This window comes from Diuraphis noxia, unplaced genomic scaffold (genome assembly GCF_037042655.1).
Source record: "Diuraphis noxia isolate RWA-SAM2 unplaced genomic scaffold, SU_Dnox_SAM2 contig0003, whole genome shotgun sequence".
Taxonomy (NCBI): Eukaryota; Metazoa; Arthropoda; class Insecta; order Hemiptera; family Aphididae; genus Diuraphis; species Diuraphis noxia.
The window spans coordinates 42,133,710-42,156,559 of record NW_028301713.1 but is presented as its reverse complement, the minus strand read 5'-3'; the positions used below and the strand labels follow the sequence as shown (position 1 = coordinate 42,156,559).

General features: G+C 30.5%; 2 protein-coding genes and 1 pseudogene across 5 annotated transcripts in view; 2 read left to right on the top strand and 1 right to left on the bottom strand.

Moving 5' to 3' along the window:
- The window catches only part of Actn (alpha actinin), a 32,076-nt gene extending 21,131 nt beyond the window's left edge, over positions 1–10,945 (top strand). Inside the window, exons 2-16 of one of the 3 annotated variants that reach the window (XM_015520910.2) lie at positions 3,429–3,663; positions 3,945–4,119; positions 4,335–4,495; positions 4,781–4,876; positions 5,835–5,920; positions 6,431–6,523; positions 6,598–6,828; positions 6,920–7,218; positions 7,302–7,473; positions 8,121–8,357; positions 8,423–8,507; positions 8,579–8,810; positions 8,879–9,128; positions 9,205–9,363; positions 9,434–10,945. In XM_015520910.2, the coding sequence (XP_015376396.1) occupies positions 3,429–3,663; positions 3,945–4,119; positions 4,335–4,495; positions 4,781–4,876; positions 5,835–5,920; positions 6,431–6,523; positions 6,598–6,828; positions 6,920–7,218; positions 7,302–7,473; positions 8,121–8,357; positions 8,423–8,507; positions 8,579–8,810; positions 8,879–9,128; positions 9,205–9,363; positions 9,434–9,592 (2,670 nt within the window). In that variant the 3' untranslated portion in view covers positions 9,593–10,945. The remainder of the gene's footprint in view (positions 1–3,428; positions 3,664–3,944; positions 4,120–4,334; positions 4,496–4,780; positions 4,877–5,834; positions 5,921–6,430; positions 6,524–6,597; positions 6,829–6,919; positions 7,219–7,301; positions 7,474–8,120; positions 8,358–8,422; positions 8,508–8,578; positions 8,811–8,878; positions 9,129–9,204; positions 9,364–9,433) is intronic. The other 2 variants (XM_015520904.2, XM_015520897.2) reach the window with 2 other exon arrangements.
- A 136-nt stretch (positions 10,946–11,081) lies between these two features.
- LOC149057387 (uncharacterized) lies at positions 11,082–19,909 on the top strand. Of its 2 annotated transcripts, XM_089222631.1 has the most exons (3): positions 11,082–11,508; positions 19,230–19,496; positions 19,564–19,909. In XM_089222631.1, the coding sequence occupies exons 1-3, from the start codon at positions 11,503–11,505 to the stop codon at positions 19,603–19,605; spliced, it is 315 nt and encodes a 104-aa protein (XP_089078757.1). In that variant the 5' UTR covers positions 11,082–11,502; the 3' UTR covers positions 19,606–19,909. The 2 variants fall into 2 exon arrangements, with proteins under 2 accessions (XP_089078757.1, XP_089078756.1); XM_089222630.1 differs by lacking the exon at positions 11,082–11,508 and having other exon boundaries at positions 19,154–19,496.
- A 1,440-nt stretch (positions 19,910–21,349) lies between these two features.
- LOC149057386 (uncharacterized) lies at positions 21,350–22,518 on the bottom strand (annotated as a pseudogene).
- Between the last annotated feature and the right edge of the window lie 332 nt (positions 22,519–22,850).

The following is a 22,850-nucleotide window of genomic DNA, read 5'->3' as shown; positions in this document are numbered from 1 at the left end:
ATAGAATTACGCAATAGAAATTAATTTGTAACATAAACATGTAGACACATTATTGATGACTTAAATTACGTTCGTGTCTCCTCTAGTTAATTATCATGACTTTGTGTTGAACTATCGATTTTGGAAAAAAAAATTGTGTAATGACTGGAGTTTATCATATTAATGCACAATAGCATCAATGTTTTAAATTTACTTTGACCTAGGTGTGGAGGTAAACATACCTTACCAATTGGCATAAATCGCTAAGCATTTTACCGTTGTTTTGCATCAATATTCAATGTAAGTTCATTCTGATAAGTGTCGATAATCAGTATATATTAACGGAAGTGGAATAATCGAATTTCAATTAATTTGAGTAATATACAAATATTTATATACATATGTATGTATTATTATATGCATTACATATTTTTATTGCAATATTTTTGCTAGATTATGAAAACAATTACTATACCTATGAACTAATCCTAAACGATTTATTTAAACTTTATTTTCAAATGCATCATTTAAAATATTTTCTAAAAAATTCAAAATATGTACAATGGTGTATTATACTTTAAATAGTTAGATGATTGTATAGTAAAATGAATATAATCTTTATTATAACTGTATAGTTAGTAAGTTTTATGCTAAAGGTTAATTATATTGTAAATTTGGAGAATGATTACTACGTTTGAGCTAGATAGAAAGGATATTGCTTGTACAACTATTGACTAATTTATGCATACAGAAAATTACATATTTAATTATGAACTTTAAGTGTGATTTTAAATATTTGAATATTATTTATAATAAGCTTATATTGTGATTCCCCCACCTCGCACTTTTTAAAGCACTTCGATTATTGTGCATTCCTGTATTATACCTTAATCTAAAGTACTTTAAACAGGTACTTAATATTTAATTAATATAATAAAATTTAATCTACTTTATTGTGAAAATAAAATTATATTTAGAGTAGGTTTATGCGATGAATATTATTATTTATGTATTGCTGCCTCAACTACGATCGCTTTAATTGCGGTAACCGGAATCCTTGTGTTTTTTCTTGATTATTTTTACCGGAAATTTTCGTTAACGGATATTCATGATTTACTGCTGCAAAATATGTACTTTAAGGTGTTTGCGAATCATAGCACTTTCGCGCTGTGTTTCTAAATTAATACATAATTTACAAGCAAATACGAGACACTATTTACAATTTCTGAGAGTATTTTTACATACACGAAAACAACTTTATTAGGACGTATAAAATAAGCATATTCAAATGAAAATTAACTGTAAATAAAAAAATATCATAAAAATAAGACACCAAATATAATTAAATATATTTATATATATATGTCAACATTTTCTTAGTTAAGTTAAGTTAAGAGGAGCAATACTTATGTTTGTTGTCTTACAAACTTACAATTTAGCAAAAACTGTTTGTGTGGGAAGGAAACGAGAAGATTTCATTCATAACTAAAAAAACAAATGTTTATACTATAAAGAGAACATTTACTGTGCAACATCATTTTTATTTTTACAATATCGCAAATATTAAAAAAGATTTTTGTTGTTTAAAAATTCAATATTTCAAACTTGGACTAATTTTTTTTTATTTGTAATATCGAAAAAATAAAAATGATGTTGCACAGTAAATGATCTCTTTATAGTGGGAAAATTTGGTTTCTTAATGTAATGACTTTATAGGCTTCTCGGTTCTTTCCCCGCGTAAAACAGTTTTTGCTATGTTGTACATTTGTAAGACTGAGACAACATAATATGCGGGTGTGGCCGTGTTGGTGTCCTCTTAAGTCAAGTTATATTGTCAATACTACTCAATAGTGAATATATTTATCCATATATAACACATTCTTGTTATATATAGGATGTCAAAGAGAGAGCTGAAAACCTAAGTAATAACTAATAGATAAAATTAAATATTTATCCTATGAAATTTATTATTTAACTGTATTGCAATTATATTATACTTATTAGAGTATGATTTATTATAATAAAGTATGCTAACTAAACTAATGAAAATTTATAATATAATTCTTAATATTCAGTCAAATTTCGTTGGTCAATTGGCAACGGAGGACGTACACTCTATATATATGAAAAGTTAATGCTGGTGCCGATCCTCTCTGTAGATATACTTACCGCGTGACCGCAATGTATTGTAACAATAATCGTTTATACAATAATTGCTGATCTATCGTACTTACATAAAATATATACACATGTATACTCCAATCTATCCTATAACCTAAACCCTCCTATATATAGACTCGTATACTACTATAAATAATAAATATTGACGAACGTGAAGTTGTATAGAAACAGAAAGTAAGATTTGTATTTTGATTGTTGAAGGTATACTAACTACTATAATACAACTGCCTAAGCAACTAGATCGAAATCGTTTAGTCATATTTTCTCCAATTCAAATATTCCCGTTATCGTTTTTATTATATTGCGTACGGTATCTTAAACAAATACATACTCGGGCCCTCGGCTCGTGTTGATTTTAATGGAGTCGCATGTCAACCTAAACCATAATTAGAATATGTTATCTGTTTATAATATATTATTAGGCACTCTAATAACGACTGAAAGCAATTTCATTGTACTAAATTTAATTAAGGATTTAAGTTTATTTTTTAAATTTTAACTATAATTTTATACCACGGATAATATAAAACCTATTGGCCTAATACTAATATGACAATTACAAGTAGGTCACAATAAGGTACAGCTGTTAATTATATCTACATTAAAATAGTGTAAATCAATGATTTAAATGCTAAACAAACACAATTTTTTAAACATACGAGTTATATACACACTTCCTAATAATATACAACGTTAATGATATTATTTTATTAATTTAATATACTACTATAATAGGGAAAGTTATTGGTTTAAAAACATATGTTAATATTATACAGCTTATAAATTATATAATTTATTTTGCTTTATAATATTTAATTATGGGTGTTCTATTTGTTTTAAAATTCTTTACCATTTTTTATAAAAAGTTTCTGAAATGCGATGTGTATTATAAATTTGTATCTTAAAATATTTAAATTTGGAATATATTACCATGTATCATATTATTATGATTATACATGATGATTTTATGGCATATTTGGCCCAATTTCCCTTTAATTGTTCATTCATTTAGGTGCATCAAATTTAAAAAAAAATTACTCGCAAAATAATTAAATGTGAAAAAAGAGGGTTGCTATTTGAAAAACAGAAGTTTATATTGTCACAAGATCATTCTAAAATAGTTGGTACTAAAAATCTCAAGTATTCGAAAATTTGGTATGCTTTGTTGAACTTCAAAATATCTATCTATATATACATAATATATAATATTTTATTTTATTTATAAAATCGTGGTGAATAATAATAACTCGAAATTTCATTGCTTTTAGACCTTTACGGCATGGTGCAATTCGCACCTGCGCAAAGCGGGTACAGCCATCGAGAACATTGAAGAGGACTTCCGCAACGGGCTCAAACTCATGTTGCTCCTTGAAGTGATTTCCGGTGAGACGTTACCAAAACCCGACAGAGGTAAAATGCGCTTCCACAAGATCGCCAATGTCAACAAAGCACTTGACTTCATAGCTAGCAAGGGTGTGAAATTGGTATCGATCGGTGCCGAAGGTATGACAAGTATATTATATACCTATTACCTACTGTTAAGTTTATGTCGATCAAGACTAGAGAAATGAAATTGAAAAACTTTATTTGTTAGTAATAATATGGTTTGAAGGAGTAAATAAATCAAACTACATTTTAGTTTGTTTAGAAAATAAGTCATTGCTTATCAACTTCTGTTTGGGTTTATAATTGTCAATCAAATAAATAGTTAAATAATTGCAGATCAGCGTTTAGTGTATATATTATTGTGGTGTATGTTAATTATAATGTGTACCCTTTTGTAGAAATTGTCGATGGAAATTTAAAAATGACTCTGGGTATGATATGGACGATCATTTTGAGGTTCGCCATCCAAGACATATCCGTGGAGGAGATGACTGCCAAGGAGGGTCTGTTGCTGTGGTGTCAACGCAAGACAGCCCCGTACAAGAATGTCAACGTTCAAAACTTCCATCTCAGGTGCGTAAGTGCGTTGTGTGCAATTCTATTGCACGAGCACCAGCTACCTATATTTTTTTCTTCATATTATAAGAGCCCAAAAGTGGAATAGTTTAAGAATTTATCTCCGCATAACTGCATCATATTTTAATCTTATTTTCAACATACTAGTCCTTTAAACCATAGATAATTCAATTGTTATTATTATTCTCACTCCGGCCATATTCTCACTCTAGTTTCAAGGATGGTTTGGCTTTCTGCGCCCTCATTCACCGTCACCGGCCAGATCTCATCGATTACCATAAACTGTCTAAGGACAATCCCCTGCAGAATTTGAACACTGCGTTTGATGTCGCTGAAAAGTACTTGGACATACCTCGCATGTTGGACCCCGAAGGTACGTACTGCTAGTTAATTATCGTATGTTGCGTAGGTAACGAAACATTATATAATTAATACATAATATAATATTACTATTGTGATTTATTACATTTATTATTTAATCGTGTCCCACGCGTGTCATCTAGTTAAGAAAATCCAATAATATTATTATTATCATCATTATCGGCGCCATTTTCGTCTTATCATTAGTAGTGTAAATTATTATAACACCCGTGAATTTATTACGATTGTATTTTAATATGTTTAAAATGAAAACTTTTCACGGTCATGTTTTGTATAGATTTGATAAACACTCCGAAACCGGACGAACGCGCGATCATGACCTATGTGTCGTGTTATTATCACGCATTCCAAGGGGCGCAACAGGTAAAAACGCGTCTACATCCCGCTTTTGTCCCAATCAAATAAGCTAACCCACTCTGAATAATAATAAACGTCTGCGTTTTGTGTGATAGTTAAATCATTTTAACCTACATTTAATCTTCGCTGTGTATTTTTATATACACATAATATTGTCTATACTAGTTACTATTTTGTTTATTACTATATTTACTAATTAATATCTATCCTCATATGATATATAGTGGTGAATCGAGCATAACACGATTCTTTATTAATATATAATTATATTATGATAATGTATATACATTTTACAATTATCATCATCAATAAAAATAAAATTTATTTTTATAATTTTTACTATTAATAATTTGTATAAACTAAATGGCATCGTTTCAATTTTATTTTTTTAAATTAATATTTTCACGCAGGTCTACAATTTGAAGATTTTAGTATGCCACATACTTATTACGTACCTATAACAAGTAATTCACAATAATAAGAATACCAAAATTATAATTAATTTTAAATTACAGTTGATAATATTATAATGATACGATTTAATATGCTATTTATACAAATAATTGATACATTTTTACAATTGTTATAAATTATACTATTATAGTATAACATTATTATTTTAAAATACAGGTTAACCTCTAACGTATTTTGTTGAAACTTGTCATTAGAAATTTTAGGAAAACAAGATAAGGTATTAGTGATTGATAATAAAAATCCAGTGTATAAAATAATTTATTATAGGTAATACAAAATTAATTTAAGAACTGCAGAAAAATTAATGATCTAGCTTAAAGATGCAAAAACGAAAAAGCGTGAGCCCAATAAAATCAAATATTCTTCTGAAATATACTTTGCGTGCGAACAATATTATTGTTTATAGTTTCTAATATACTTACTTAACAATAAGTTAAATTTTGTTTGATTTTGAGTTTTGAGTGAATCTAACATGCGCATGTTTGTTATAACATTGATAGATATGACCAATACGGCAATGCCAGACGAAAGAGCCATAATGACTTATGTTTCATCGTATTACCATTGCTTTTCTGGAGCCCAGAAGGTAATTTTGCCTTTTACCTTTATAGCTTTTTGTGACTAACATCAAGAGGATGTCGGTGCACCATTTGTTTTCTCTCGTACAACATACCAAATTTATGTTTAACAGAACCAATCTTTGTTATTACTCTTAATATTATAGAGTGAATTCACTAGTATCAAACTTTAAGCCAAGAACATTACTTGTGTTCCTATGTTGGCTTTTTTATAATATTTTAGTTTTTATACAATTTATAAGCATTTTTAAATTGTGATGATTTACAAGCTCATAACTTCTTACATACAAATTTAAATGTCATAAAATAGCTAACGTAGGATGCAGGTAATATTCTTAACTTATAATTAGATGATAGGCGAATTCATTCTAATATTAAAAGTAAAATCTTAGAGTTGGTTCTGCTAAACTTAAATTTGCTGTCACTGCGCGTGGATCAAAGAGAGAAAACAATTTGAGCGCTTACATTTTCTTAACGGAATTGCGAATTATGATTGTGTGATTTTGGACATTTTATAGGCCGAGACCGCAGCAAACAGAATTTGCAAGGTACTTAAAGTGAACCAAGAGAATGAGCGTTTGATGGAAGAATACGAACGTTTGGCTAGTGATGTGAGTATATTATTTACGAGTTAAGACTATCGTTTATGATCAATGTTCAATTTTTATTCATCTATTATTTATAGCTTTTGGAATGGATCAGGCGTACATTGCCGTGGCTGCAGAGTCGACAGGCCGATAATTCATTGTCCGGTGTGCAGAAAAGGCTGGAAGAATACCGTACTTACAGACGTAAACATAAGCCTCCACGTGTAGAACAGAAAGCCAAGCTTGAGACAAACTTTAACACTCTGCAAACAAAATTGCGTTTATCCAACCGCCCTGCATACATGCCAACTGAGGGAAAAATGGTTTCTGTGAGTAAAAGTCCATTTAGTAATAATTGTTTTCTTTCTCCTCTTTTTCACAAAAATCATTGATTGACTGAAATTGTTATGGATTCACTAGGACATTGCCAATGCATGGAAAGGTCTTGAACAGTCAGAAAAGTCATTTGAAGATTGGCTGTTATCCGAAATGATGAGATTAGAGCGTTTGGAGCATTTGGCACAAAAGTTCAAGGCAAAAGCTGACACTCATGAAGATTGGACACGTGGAAAAGAAGAGATGTTGCAGAGCTCTGACTTTAGGCAATGCAAGCTAAACGATCTGAAGGCTTTGAAAAAGAAACACGAAGCTTTTGAGAGTGACTTAGCTGCACATCAAGACAGAGTCGAGCAGATAGCAGCTATTGCACATGAATTAAAGTAAATTTATGATTCTTTTTTATAAGGCATTATCGTTGTTTATTATAAATGTGTAATGTTTTTTGTATTTAATTTGTTCTCAGTACTTTGGAATATCATGATAGTACAAGCGTAAATATACGCTGTCAACGTATTTGTGATCAATGGGACCGATTAGGTAGCTTGACACAAAAACGCAGAACTGATTTGGATGATGCAGAAAAAATATTAGAGAAAATTGATATATTGCATTTGGAATTTGCTAAGAGAGCAGCTGTAAGTACAACCAAATAAATTGTCCTTAAAAAAATGTGATAGTCGCATGTGTTGTCTCCGTCTTACACTGCGTAACATAGCAAATTTCACTTTTAGCAGAACACTTGTAGCTCTGTTAGTTTAAAATTTAGAGTGAATTGACCTCTAATAAAATTTAAAGGTAAGTTTATTATCTAAACAACTTTATAGGTTTTTTATCATATTTTAATTTTAAAGTTAGTTATGAGTATTTTAAGATGTAACAACTATTTACTATCTTAAAATTCGTAACTTGCTTTAAAATTAAAATATGATGAAAAGCCTATGAAGTTGTCTGGATAATAATCTTACCTTTAAATTTTATCAGAGGCCAATTCATTCTAAATTTTATACTAACAGAGCTACACATTTGCTGCTGAACATACAATTTGCTATGTTACGCACTTGTAAGACAGAGACAACACATGTAGGTATCACGTCCTCTTAATGAGCCATAATTCAGTGGCGCACAGAGGTATTTTAACTGCACGCAGTTAGCTAACTTGCTAACCTGCCTGAGCGCCACTGCTGCCATACCATCGAAATTTGTCAATTTGTTAAACAAATTTTGGTTTTGCGTCTTAAAATATTTAGTAATTATAATTAATTATAAATTTACTTAAAATTAGCCTTTCAACAACTGGTTGGATGGTACACGTGAAGATTTAGTAGATATGTTCATTGTGCACACTGTTGAAGAAATTCAAGGATTGATTGATGCACATGGACAATTTAAGGCTACTTTGTCTGATGCTGACAAAGAGTACAATTCTATCATTGGACTGGTCAAAGATGTTGAGTCAACTGTACAAAAATACCAAATACCCGGTGGTCTTCAGAACCCGTACACTACTTTGACTTCTAGTGTATGTATACATTTTGCAATGCCCATTATTTTTTTAACATTAGCTTTACGTATATCTGTATATAGGATTTAAGTAAAAAATGGTCTGAAGTGAAACATCTAGTGCCCCAAAGAGACACGACCCTCCAAGCGGAACTCAGAAAACAACAAAGTAATTATTAACATGTCTTGCTGTAAATGATGCATGTGCAACATTGCATTATTACTGGTTTTGTTTTTCAGATAATGAGATGCTACGTCGTCAATTTGCGGAGAAGTCAAATCAAGTGGGTCCTTGGATTGAGAGGCAAATGGATGCTGTAACAGCTATCGGTATGGGATTGCAAGGTTCTCTGGAAGATCAATTGCACCAACTGAAACAATACGAACAGAATGTGTTTGCATACAAGCCACATATTGAGGAATTAGAGAAAATCCACCAAGCTGTACAAGAGGGTATGATCTTCGAAAACAGGTACAGTTAATCACTTATTTTACAAAAAAAGTTTGAGACAGTTTATTAAAATAATGCATTGATTGTAGGTATACTCAATACACAATGGAGACACTACGTGTTGGATGGGAACAACTATTAACGTCCATAAATCGCAATGTGAATGAAGTAGAAAACCAGATATTGACTAGAGACTCCAAGGGTATTACTCAGGAACAACTTAATGAATTTAGGGCTAGCTTCAATCATTTTGACAAGAACCGTACTGGCCGATTGGCTCCTGAAGAATTTAAATCGTGCTTGGTGTCCATTGGCTATAGTATTGGAAAGGATAGACAGGTAGATCATATTTTGTCATTGAAAGTATGTTTTTTATTTTTCATACAAACCTTAACACTGAGCTTATGCTCCATAGGGTGAAATTGATTTCCAACGCATATTAGCTGTGGTTGACCCCAATAGTACTGGTTATGTGCACTTTGATGCTTTCTTGGACTTTATGACTCGGGAATCTACAGACACAGATACTGCTGAGCAAGTGATTGATTCGTTCCGCATTTTGGCAGGCGACAAGGTAAAATTAAATTATTTTGTATAAAATATGTAGAATCTGTTCTTTAATTTCATGTCAATTTCAATTATAGCCATACATTTTATCTGATGAACTAAGACGAGAACTTCCTCCAGATCAGGCGGAATACTGTATACAGCGTATGGCTCCATATAAGGGTGTCAATGCTGTACCAGGAGCCCTAGATTACATGTCATTTTCAACTGCCTTATATGGCGAGTCGGATCTGTAAATCATCAATATTTATAAACAAACAAAATAATAATAATAATATTTAAACGAGTAAAAAAAAAATTACCAAGGATTATTAACAACTAGATTATATCAAATGAAGAATAAAATTCATTCTGAAATTCTTTAATTGGATCATCTACTAGTCACATCTACTATTTACACGTCCATCCGCGGGTCTCAATAATAAAAAATTAATTAAATTGCAATAAAATTTAAAAAATACTCTTCCCCACATATTACTTTTCAAAGAAGAACTTTTATTTATCAGATATAGAAGATATTTAGTATAGGCTTATGAAAGAATACATAATTTTTGGCCTTGATGTTTTTTTTTCTAATTTAGTGAAAAATATATCGGTTTTTTATGTTTTATTTGTTTATTTATTGCCCTTAGAACAATTTAACATTTTGACTAATCTTAAAATCTTTACACATATCTTCAGGACCAACTATCGCCAAAACTATATATTGTATTATATTCAAATTAATCTGTTGTTCAACTCATTGTGTTGTGTTTTCGAAGTTATAAAAAGTATTTAATTGTTTTATCATAAAAGAGTTCCAAAATATTCTTGCTCAACGCACATTTATTTTTGTACGATTAAATAGTTAATTAAAATTGAATATTATATTATATTATTCTCAGTAGATACTTTGATACTTTTGTTATGTTTTAGACGTATCTACACAAAACAATAATCATATTATATAATTTTTTTTCGTACAGAATTATTCCGTTGAAATATCAGTCAATTGTTTTTTTTCATTTTTTTTCTCTCTCTCGTGAACACTATTTACCATCATTTTACTGTGAATGATAACTCTCATCTTATTTATTCTTATTGTATAGTGTGTATTTTATTTTTAGTTATTATTATTATTATTTTATTTTATGTATGATTATTATTATTGTGCGCGGAAAAAACATGATTTTATTTTTATTAATTTATTAATTTATTTTTTTTTTTTTTGCAAAATTGTATGTATTTTCCGTAGCGCATTCGCTGCTGCGTGTTTTACGCAACTTTGAGATGCCATAAGAAGAGTAATATTTTCTCCCCCCCTCGACCGAATAATATATCTATATGTATCGTAAGTTTTAAGTTGCATGGGCGCAATGCCACACAAGTAATGTGTCTATCCCTCCCTCTCTCAGTCTTGAGAAATATTATCTCTTGAATATGATTTAATCCGATTAAATTCCTATGTAAAATCTACGACAGAAGCGTGTATTTACAGTTAATCAAATAGTTGATATGTTAACAATGATGTTTATCAAACACATTGTAAAAAAAAAAAAACAACAGAAATGTATTTACTTAAATATATACCCGTTGTGTTGTGAGAACTATTTAATTTTTGTTTTTATTTACTATGATATTTTTCTTGTTTGTTAAAATATCTTTATACCTGTTTTTACCTGTTATTGAATGGAGGAATTAATACGCTCAAATTCCCAAAATATGTGATTTTTATTTTTACAGAAAGTATGACCATCAAGAATCTGTATGTAATTTGTTGTGATACACACACAATTAAATTTAACAAGGAATCCTTTTCATGATGATGCATAAAAAACAAAAAAATAGGAATAAGATTTTAATAAATAATTATTGAATTTAATTTTAAAAATCTAGATACATTCTTGATTTACAAGAACTATAAAAATCTTATTGTCACAGCGGCAGCGTAGAATTCTGTGTTACAGTATTCAGTAGTCTGAGTAGTCAGTTCTTAGTACCTACTCATTTGTTACAACAAGCATTACAGATGATTCATAATGCAATCTAAGGGACTACTAATTAGTTTTGTAATTTGCTATAAATTTATAATCAATCATAACATTGGATGGATCACAATTCACAACACAAGTTTCACATCGTATAACAATAAATCGTGGAATTTAAAATGGTGGTAAGTTACTTTCAAATTGTTAAACGATCATATACATTCATACAGCGTCGGCTATCTATAGGTATATGTTTAATCTAAGTGTCTATTTAGAAGTAAAAAAAAATTACTTACTAAAAAATAATCAAATTTAAATTCCATCGTTACAAACACAATTACGTAATGCACCGTATCGAGGGAGATTTTTGACATTTCGGTCGACAGGACCAGTATTTTAATTCGTTATTAATTATTCGATTCATTACCATCATCCAAAGTAATTTTATGACTAATAATAATTTTACGGTAACAGTTTTAAGTTTAGTTTTCAAAATTCCGATTCCTAGTTTACTCTCAATGGTGAAACTGAAAATAATATATAAGTACAATAGTGATATCGTTGTCGGCCAAGTATACTGGAATTCTGTGCCTTTTTTTGTTCTACAGTTTTCTAATTTCGACAAAATTCATCAAAACCACGGATATTCACAAATTATTTTGTACCTAGTTAAAAATGTATTAGGTACCTATAATGTTCATTTTTATTCCTCTAAAGTTTGAAAATGAATGATAAAGTTACTCGTAAGTAGTTAATATTGTTGGAACTATAAAATCTAAACAATATATAATTACAATTTATTTTTATAGACATTTTAAGTTCAACTTTGAAAAAAATTGGTAGGTATGTATTGGTATATTAACAAAGGATTACGATTTTAGCTATTTTGTCATAATTTAAAAGTATTATTCGTGGGTAGGTACTTGAAACTTTAAATTGTATTATTATATATTTTAAACACTCAATGCCTTTTTTAAATGCAACGTTTTCAGCAAAAATCAATTCTTTTTAGTAGTACTTTTTTATAATACTGCGTATTACTAAATGAGTAAAAAGGTACAGACTCTGCTCAAAATCAATTTTCCTTTGAAATTGGATTCTAATTCAACACATCCATTACGCAGTGACCCATTCAACATCTACTGTGCACTGTGCAGCATGGCAAAAAAAAAATTTTGTCATGGTCCAACATTCTTTTAAATATATCTAGCATATACCTAGATACTGAACACTTGTCATTACTTAACCTCTATAATGTTTTTACTTTTAAAAACTTCCAGCCTGTCAAAGACAACCTTTTAAAGAGAAGCTTATGAATTAAATATTGTTGTATTTGATGGTTACCGATTGAATGAATTACATAATAATAATTACCTAGTAATAAATATTTAAGGAATACCAATTTCGCGCACTGTATTCTTATATTAAAGGTTTTTGCACGGCACTCGTTCACTAACCAAAAAATTTTCATAAAAAAGAAATAATACAATGACGTTGAAAAATCAATTTACCTATAATTCTCGTTTCAGACAGAATCTAAAATAACTGTCAACCTTTAAATCATAAAAAATTATATTTTAAATGTTATCATGTTTGAATTATTCCATTCACATTTACTAAATTGTCTTGAGACTATTGCCTAAAAAAGAGTTTTATCTACACGTCACTTGTCGGGACTTTTGCATTTGCAAATTATTCGGATTTAATGAAATATTGTTGATCGAGTTATGTATATAAATACAGTTCCTTGTACAAAGATGAAATACTTCAAACGTGAATTATTTTTATTCATTCACAATTTCAAAAACTAATTGGAATCGCGTTTACAATTATTTCATTACATTTTCTCGTATTGTAAATTGAAACTTGATCTAAAATTGTAATGTTTTAATTGTAAAAAAAAAAACAAATAGGTAGTGCTTTAACTGAATGGCTTCTTTCGTCACGTGGTTTCGTGTTATAAATTTTCACTTATCATATTCATTATTAGTCTTATTGTGCTCAGGGGCAGAGATTGTACACATTTCTCTGTAAATAAAAAAAATAAAAAAATGTCATAATTATTGTAAATCATTCACTCATGTATAGTTAATTCATATATCGTTCTCATATAACGTGTTACCTATGTTTAATTTGTTTTTACCATCGTAAAGTAAGACCAAAATCTGATTTGTTAGGTTAAGTTTAATATTAATTATACATTATTTTTTATAGTTACCTATCTTAAAAATATTATAGCCTAAGGGTAGGCACCCAGGTATAATACTTTCGTCGGTACAATATATATTATTATGTATAATAAAACATAAGTAGTATGATTTGGTAGGTTCTATATCACCGTAAATCCCGTATATACCGCATATCCCATTACACCGCCTATAGTTCTATGCTATCATGAACGTGTCCGGCCTTGACCCTCCCCTCCTATCCATGCCTAGTCCATGTCAGGTCTTTTAATTATCCTTTAATGACTGTTAAAGCGCTAACAGTCTCTGCTAAGTTCGCCCCTGTTGATCGGTGAAAAAAAAAAAGTTTCTGCTATGATAATTATTAAAATAAGACAATATATACCCAAGTGAAAAATTTATTTAATTATTAAACATATATTATTATACATCGAAATATTGTATACTGGTGGTTAGGTATGTTTGATATACGTATATAATATATAATATAATATACGTATGCGTGATTTATAAGAGTTAAATTTAGCGGAAGGTCGTTATTTTTATCAGTTCTATATATCGTAGTACAATACGACATGATAAACACCCTGTATAATATTTTAAGTTTGCTAGATAGGTGATCAGATTTTCAATCGTATAGAATACAGTTATTATTCAGTGAACAAATTATTATTTTCTGTCAATTTTAACGATTGGTAAAACAAAATAATTATTATCTGACTTTATTCATTGACACTCGAAATTTGATCTTAATTTTTGTTATAGTACTATTACCAGTTGAACAAAAGTTTTATTTTTTGTAATGTCGTGTGCCACATTTGAGACTTTGAGACTATGTGTCGTTGGGCATCACACTATCACAGCATATAATATTAAAATTATTAGCATTGCTACTGCAGCAATCACGTCAATGATATCGTTAGATTTTATTGTCCGGATGTATAAATTCCAACACATTTCTGACTAACATCTTTAAGACTCCAAAGTAATCCATAATGTAAATTTAAAATCAAGAATAAAAATTCTATGATAGTTTATTAAATAAAATAAAATAAAAATAATACGTACATTTATTTCGCTTATGAAACTAAATTATTTTTTATTTTAGTGTATTATGTTTATATATGCGTCTATTATACTAGTTATATCGGTTATTTAGATTAAATTCGTGTCAGTTTGTGCATACTTTTATTCTTGGGTTCTCAACCTTTTGAGGTCCACGCTCCCTTTCAAACTATTTTATGAGTTCAAGCCTCCCCCCTCACTACTATAAGATTGATGTATGCATAATATTTATATGTAAACTATACTTTAATGTTGGTTATTGAATTAATATAAATACAACTTCAATAACGTTTTTTTAATATTAAATGAATTTATTTGCACAAAAAAAAATATTATTATAATTTAAAATTATTATTAACTATTATTAAATATACAATTAATGAAATCGTAATAATCGCTCAGTATATATCTATTGATCGACCCCGGCGGCGATCAACACACCGGCAATGCACGGCGCGCGCGCAGCGTAGAAAACAACAACGTTTTTATTTTTCGTGATTTTTTTTCAACATTTTCCCCTGAAACTTTGTCGTGCCCTCCAGGTTGAGAACCCATGCAAATGAAAACCCAAAAAGTTTTATTCATTTATCATACGCCATTATACATTAATATGATAACACGGCGTCTTGTGGTCACAGTGTCACATATACATATAGACCAGTTGCAGCAAATATATTATACAATACACAATGCTCATTGAAACCAACAACACATAAATGCAGTCCACCAAAGGACTAAGGAGTACTCATGCATGCTTAGAAAGCTGTACAAAAATGTATTTCAACAGACCCCGGTACCCCAGATATAAAAATTAACATAACAAATTCACAATACACAACATATTGTTGGATAATACGTAATATTTTTTTTTTTTGTTATTTTTGTCAAGGTGGATTGATAAGGTGTAAAGTGGCTTATTAGCTTATTGGCTTATTAACTTGGCTTATTACTAATAATAAGTTATTAGTTGATTGAAAACTTTACTCCAGTTACACCCTATCGGAAATTAGATATAATTAATAATAGATTTATGATGGACATTTGAGAAACGATTAACTAATGATGTGTTATATTATAAGTGAAGTATGGTATGGTATGAATAGAATACCGTTACCGTATACTGTATAGTAAATTAGTAAAAATAGTAAATTGTAGTAAATTGTAAATACTGAATAATTGAACAGTACACAAGTCACAAATTTACAACTTTAAATTACAAGAATAGGTTTGCTAGACTCACCTTAGGATATCAAATAAATCACTTTTTTAATTTATTATTCTATACACGGGCATCTTAGTGACTTAGTCTATGATTCTAATCATAATGGTTTAAACTAGAATCAATGGTGTAGAAAAATTGTGGCAAAGGGGGCTATTGTTCCCTCAGATATAATCCAAGGGAGGTAAAAATATAATTTATCCCCTAAGGCCCTACTACATTTAAATTAAAGGGTTTACAATCGTAAATTACGTTTAGTTTAGACGTTTACATATTCAAAATTGGTCTCATTTTCATAAATGTATATGAATGTGCGTAATAATAGATAGGTATTACGTTTTGCACGCCCCTCTCCGCCACTCTTGAAAAATAGTTCCTGCGAAACTGACTAGGATAATATTTTTTTAAGAATATTATATAACATTATGTACTTTTATGAGTTCTTAAAATCAGGACCATCTAATACTAATGGAGGGAGGGGTCTGCGAGTCACGTCCACATAAAGCACACACTGTATGGGGCTCCCGACAAAAAATTCAAATTCTAAATTTTGTCTATAGCCTTAACAGAAATGGCGGGTAAGTGAGTAACGCTCTTATTTACATGCTGTACAGTAGGTTACAAGTGGGTCACTATAATCATGGTTGGTGTTAAATTTGAATGCATGCCTATGTCCAATAGGGATATAAATGATATAATAGCATAATAGGTACCTATCATTATACACGAGAAACAATTTTTAGAAATACGATTTATCGACCTAGGATATTTTATATAATATTTATATAATTATATTGTATTATTATTACCACTGTCGCGAATAGGTGCCTATTTTTTTTTTTTTTTTTTTTTTTTTTTTTATTAATTTTAAGTGTTTCTGACATACAAGGTCATCGAACTTATTGATATAATAAAGAATTTTTAACGTCATTAAGTTGTTAAGCGTAAATTAATTACAATATATACAGTAAATTATAGTAAATTACAAAGATGAATAAATAAATAATAAAATATGACATCATAATATTAGTTAATCTAAATGTATTTTTTTTTTTGTAAATCTTATTGGTGTTGAGACAGGGCATCATGAGGACGTCCGCGCTTGAAACGCCGGAGGGTAGGCTTATCGCTGAGTTTGAAATATTTTGCAATTTTGGCGTTGTTTAGTTGGCTAAAAAAATTTATTGAGAGATACTGTATGTAGGATTTAACCATCGGGAGTCTGAAGTCTGTATGAAGTGCTTCGTTTCTGACGAACCACGGCGCGTTGGATATTATGCGTAGAATCTTGGACTGGAAGACTTGAATTTTATTTATGTGCATTTTGGCACAGTTACCCCAGATGGGAGCAGCATAGAGTATTAATGGTCGTAGAATTTGCTTATAAAGAAGCATGGAGCACTTCCAGCTTTAGGTGGTTTGACGGTTGATTAAGGGGTAAAGAATTTTGAGTCGTTGGTAGCCTTGTTGGAGTTTCGAAGAAATGTGAGGGTTCCAAGTTAATTTTTTATCTAAGATAACACCTAGATATTTTATAGTTGGAGACCAGGATATGTAGTCACCACTAAGTACTAGAGAGGGAAGGGTATTGGGGCGACGAAGTGTAAATAATACTGCTGTACTTTTTGAAGGGTTTAAGATAATTTTCCATTTTTTCGCCCAGCACTTTATTTTGTTTAAGTGGCAATGTGTACGTCACTGGAGCTTGAATAGACAACACTGTCGTCAGCGTAAAGAGAAACTTCTGTGTTAGGTGTAGTGGGAAAGTCCGCGATATATTAATTAAAAAGCAGGGGAGACATTTTTGATCTTTGGGGAACACCGGCTGTTATTTTTGTTATTGATGAACTGGTGTCATTTATGCGAACTGTAAAACAACGGTCAGAGAGGAGGGATTTAATTATATTAAAGATTGCAGGATGGGTATTTAAAGTTTTTGATTTGAACAGTAGGCCGTCATGCCAGACACGATCAAAAGCTTGCGCAATATCTAAAAAAAATGCACCAGTGTGAAGTTTCTCTTCAAAACCATTATTTATGTGTTCAGTTAGGCGGAGGAGTTGTTGCGTAGTCAAGTGTTTCGGTATAAAACCAAATTGATGATGTGGAATGGCTTCAGTTGCATCTAGATGTTTTGTTAACCTGGTGTATATGATTTTTTCAAATATTTTGGAGACTGAAGATAGTAGACTTATGGGCCGGTAACTATTAGGGTTTGTGTTATCTTTTCCCGGGTTTTTTATCATTATAATTGAGGCTTTCTTCCAGTCATTTGGAAAGTGGCCGATTCTTATTAATGAATTAAATAAAATAGACAGATATGTGATTTTTTTTTGGGGATTTTTTTAATAAAGCATTTGTGATGAGATCGTGTCCTGGAGATTTTTTGTTTGGTAATCTTTTTATTATTTCATTAACTTCGGTAGGAGTGGTGTAGGGAAGTATGTTTTGTGGAAGAATATCTGGTTCAGCTAGTTTGTTTTACACCGTGGTTTCTGTTTCGGTATCTACCACATTGTTCGGTGAGAAAGCATTTTCTAAGGTTTTGGCGAAGAGTTCGCTTTTTTCAACATTTGAATTTTGGTAGACGTTATCCGATTTTAATGGAGGTATAGCACCAGTGTTTGGTTTGATTAAACGTTTGGTAGCGAACCATAAGTTTGAGTCCGAAGGATGAATTGTAGATAAGGTACCTATTACAATTATTTGTATAGTATTACATATATTTGTTAATTGTTTATAATGATTAAGTTTAAAAGTCTAAAGTACCCATGAATAATATTTTTAAATTTAGAAATTTTCCAAGTTTGAAAATAAAAAAAACTATAAAAAAAACTGTGTTTATAGATTTTACACATTTTTACTTTTTTTAATACTTAAACAATAAAGTATGTTAATTGAATTTTGAAAACTTCAAGAATTTCTGTTGAATTTTGAATAGGAAAATATTAAAAATGTAACCCACTAATTATGAGTATAGGTGGGTAATTAGGCTACCTTTAGTATTATAAAATAATATGAAAGAGAGATCTGATATCGCAGTATCATACCCATATAAATTGTTTTTGAAATAAAAAATATTTTTTGATAAAAGAATCATTTCATATAAATATTATTTTATATAATTTTTCTGAACATTTGTTTCTGTACCATATTTTTAATTTGTACTTCATACTGTTAGGAAAAATGTTACATACTTTTTATTGAATAATTTACCTTATTTTTTTATTGCAAGTTGAAGTTACACATCATTGGTAAAAATTACCTTATAATTTTTAAGTTATTTACAATATACTAAATGTAATTCCAGTATTTGTCTCGTATGCTTATTTTTTCTTGATATTTGTGATTAACTTTAAATATAATCAATAGTATATTAATTAATTTACACTTCAATGTGTACATATATTATATGTATAATCATTTTTATCTACAGGATTCTTCATTTTATGAATTTTCACTAGTCTTGATGCAAGAAACTCCAATTTTAATTGCTCATGGTTTCGCAGAAATAATTTCATCTGGTCAACCTATAAAACTACGAAAAGTCATTCAAGCGTTTCAAAAATATATTGGATCTCATATGTACTCTACAAATGTTACAGAAGTCTTTAAAAGATTTCTCGAATTACATTTTTCTCGTTCATATGGACATGACAAAATACCAGATCTCAACAAAAAATATGTCTGTGATGCGATCAAGGTAAAAAAATTATTTCTTCTTGTCTATTATAATATTAATATAGTATTTGTTATTTTATTTTATTTAGGCAATACTCAGCAGATCTCACAAAACCAATTTCAGAAAATAGTACCCTATTCATACCGCTCTTGATAAGAGGTGGATTAATATCTATCGCGAAGAAATTAATAAATAAATAAATTTAAAGCTGAACCCTACCTCTTCGATATTAACAGATGATCAATTTATTCACGATAGTTGGAGATTACTAGATGTTCAACTGGCTGTTACGTTAGCCAATGCACTTGTATATTCAAATAAGCGGTGGGGTTATTTATGTAATAAATGCTCTTTCATCCATCCACGCTATCCATTCGAATATATAAATTTTTTAGAAATATACTCATTAATTAACTACCTACGTGACATACAAGTTTATGATAAATAATTGCTTCAAAATATAATCTATTATTAATTAATTCATAAGTATTTAACATAATTTAGTATATAGTTGAAATTTATGCATATATATATATATATATATATATATATATATATATAATTTCTATTAACCCACATTATCTTAATAATCACCCCATTCTATATGTTTACTGTTTAGTACCTTTGACATTGTAAAAAAAAAAATATTTTTATGTTTAGTTTATGTACGATCCATGTCATGTATTGTATAATTGATTAAATTGTTTTAATTATATTTATATATTATGTTCCATGTATATAGTAAAAAATATTTTATTTGAAATACTCCTTAGTATTTATATTATATTATACGATATATCAGTAATAAAGGTATAATATACGTATACATTTTTTTCGGGATCGGTAATTAAATATACATATATAAATCGATATTAATTCAAACATCAGGGTATTTATCCGCATTAGGTAAAATTAGAAATACCAATTGTAAAAAATATAAAAATATAATAAGTAAATTATTCCCCACTAGTGGTGGTGGTGGTGAACTGTCTATGAAAATACAGAAAAATAACTTAGTATACTGAGACGATCCAAACAAGCTGGTTGATAGACTTCGATTACTTATAGCACCAAAATCAGCTGGAAATACGGGTGTCTCCAATGAGATAATATCCATTTTCGAGGAATTACGTGAGGCAGGGTTAATCAAACGAATTCCAAATGTCTAAACGTGAAATTGCTATTGAACTCCACAAACCATCACGGAGGAATTTCACGAGGCGTAGAGTTAACATATATGGAAAAAATGATCTGTAGCAAGTTGACTTGGTTGAAATGATTCCATATTCGGGGAAAAACAAAGGTTACAAGTATATTTTATGCGTGATTGATTGTTTTACCAAATTCGCATGGGCCCTACCTTTGAGGACGAAAACGGGTAAAGAAGTTACTAGACCTAAGTGTTATGTTTAAAATATTACTCGATCGCTATCCGAAACTTTTACAATTGGATAACGGGAAAGAATTTTATAACAAGATGTTCGACGAGTTGATGAATAAATATGGTACCTATACATAAATATTCTACATACAGCGTTATGAAAGCGTGTATTGTTGAACGCTTCAATCGTACGTCGAAAGAGAAAATGTTTAGAGAGTTTACCGCGCAGGGCTCTCACGAATGGATTTATATTCTACCGAGATTGCTTCGAGAATAAAATAATTCGAATCACAGAACTATCGGCATGACACCGGTACAGGCAGATGACAACCCACTTACGGTGGAAATAAAGCAGCGTGGAATTAATAATGTAAAAATTAAATTCAAAGTAGGCGATACCGTGCGGATAAGTACCCATAAAGGGGTGTTTACAAATGGTTATTTACCCAATTGGTCTACGGACATTTTTGAAATCATTAAAATAAATAAGACATTACTCCCCACTTATCAGTTGCAAGATTATACGGGTAAACCGATTGCCGGGTGTTTTTATTCCAAGGAAATACACAAGACTAACCACTGAAATGAATATTTAATCAAGAAAATTATACGTAGAAAGGGTAATCCAGGGATCTTCTTACGCGTACCGACGTAGCACGGGTGTTTGACGGGGAGATTCGAGATGTCCATCCGTTCGAGGAGCGTGGGGTTGTCCATCAGGTCCTTGTAAAAATCTTTAGTGTGCACTCGATACACCAGGGAATCTATAAAGGTATTACTCACATTATATATATGAGTGTAAATAATATTTATTGTATCGTAAATACCTGTATCCAAATACATCAGTCTAATCGAATCGCATCACATTGTAATGATAGTCATACATTAACTTCTTGCTTATTTCCAGGATGGCGAACCCTACGTAAATAGGCTTGGAAAAATGTATGTCAGTCATTTGTATGGATACGGCGGCCAGATTATCGGTGTACGCGGTGACGTGTTTGAACGTGGGTTTATTCATAAGTTTACGCATTCATCGAGGGCAGGATACCAATTCCATGGAAATACGATTTCTAACGCATTCCATAGTTTTCCCTGGAAATTCAAATAATAATGTAGTACAATGACTGTGTAATAATTATTATATTATATCGTTGAGATATTTACCAAACACAGCGTTGTTCAGCAGTTTGAAGAAATCGAGTTCAAATTCATTGCTGACCTTCCTCCTAATTTCCGTATTCAAATCTATGTATTTAGCAAGCCATTCCGACTGATGGAATTTTAAAATTCTATGAACCTGTAATTTATCGAGGTTAATAAAGGTTTTTTTTTAGGTTAAAAACATGTATTATCTATTACTTTTTCCACTATCAAGCCATTAGCAATGGCCTGCTTTAAATTATGATAGTGAATAACGTATCTCTCTTTCCACTCCAACGTACCCATTAATTTGTTCAGTTTTGAGTCAGGGAGTACAGCATTCCGTGGTAAGAAGGGGAGATCGTTGTGCGTGTCATGTAGGTTGTCGGGATAAGCGATATCAACCTCGCAGATACGTCCAACGTAGGATTTGTCGGTCATACCGTCCAACAGCTCTAGAGAGCGATCCAAATCACCCTCGTACCACTTGAACCCTCCGTAGGGCATATATTCCCCCATGGCGTTCCCGTACAAGTTGTTACCTATAAGAAGGTTTTATAGTTATATAATTAATAGTATAAGCGTTATATATTTACAATCCTAGTAGACGAGGCACGACGGTGGCTTCTCAGCATCGTATCCCGTTTCCTCCCATTACCACCCTTCCCCTTCTTACCCACCTTCCCTACCTTACCTGGTTTCAATCCGTACACGTTTACCGACACCCCCTTATTACGTCGTTCGAATATATGGATTTCCGAAACAGGTGTCGGGGAGAATAACTCGCAAAAATCATACCGACGCTCCTCTTTATAATAATTTTTCCCTACACGATTATGGTTACCTACTGG

Coding starts and splice junctions, on each gene's coding strand:
- LOC149057387 (XM_089222630.1), top strand. CDS start 19,206: ATGTATAATCATTTTTATCTACAGGATTCTTCATTTTATGAATTTTCA. Junction 19,497..19,563: donor ATGTCTGTGATGCGATCAAG/GTAAAAAAATTA, acceptor TATTTTATTTAG/GCAATACTCAGCAGATCTCA.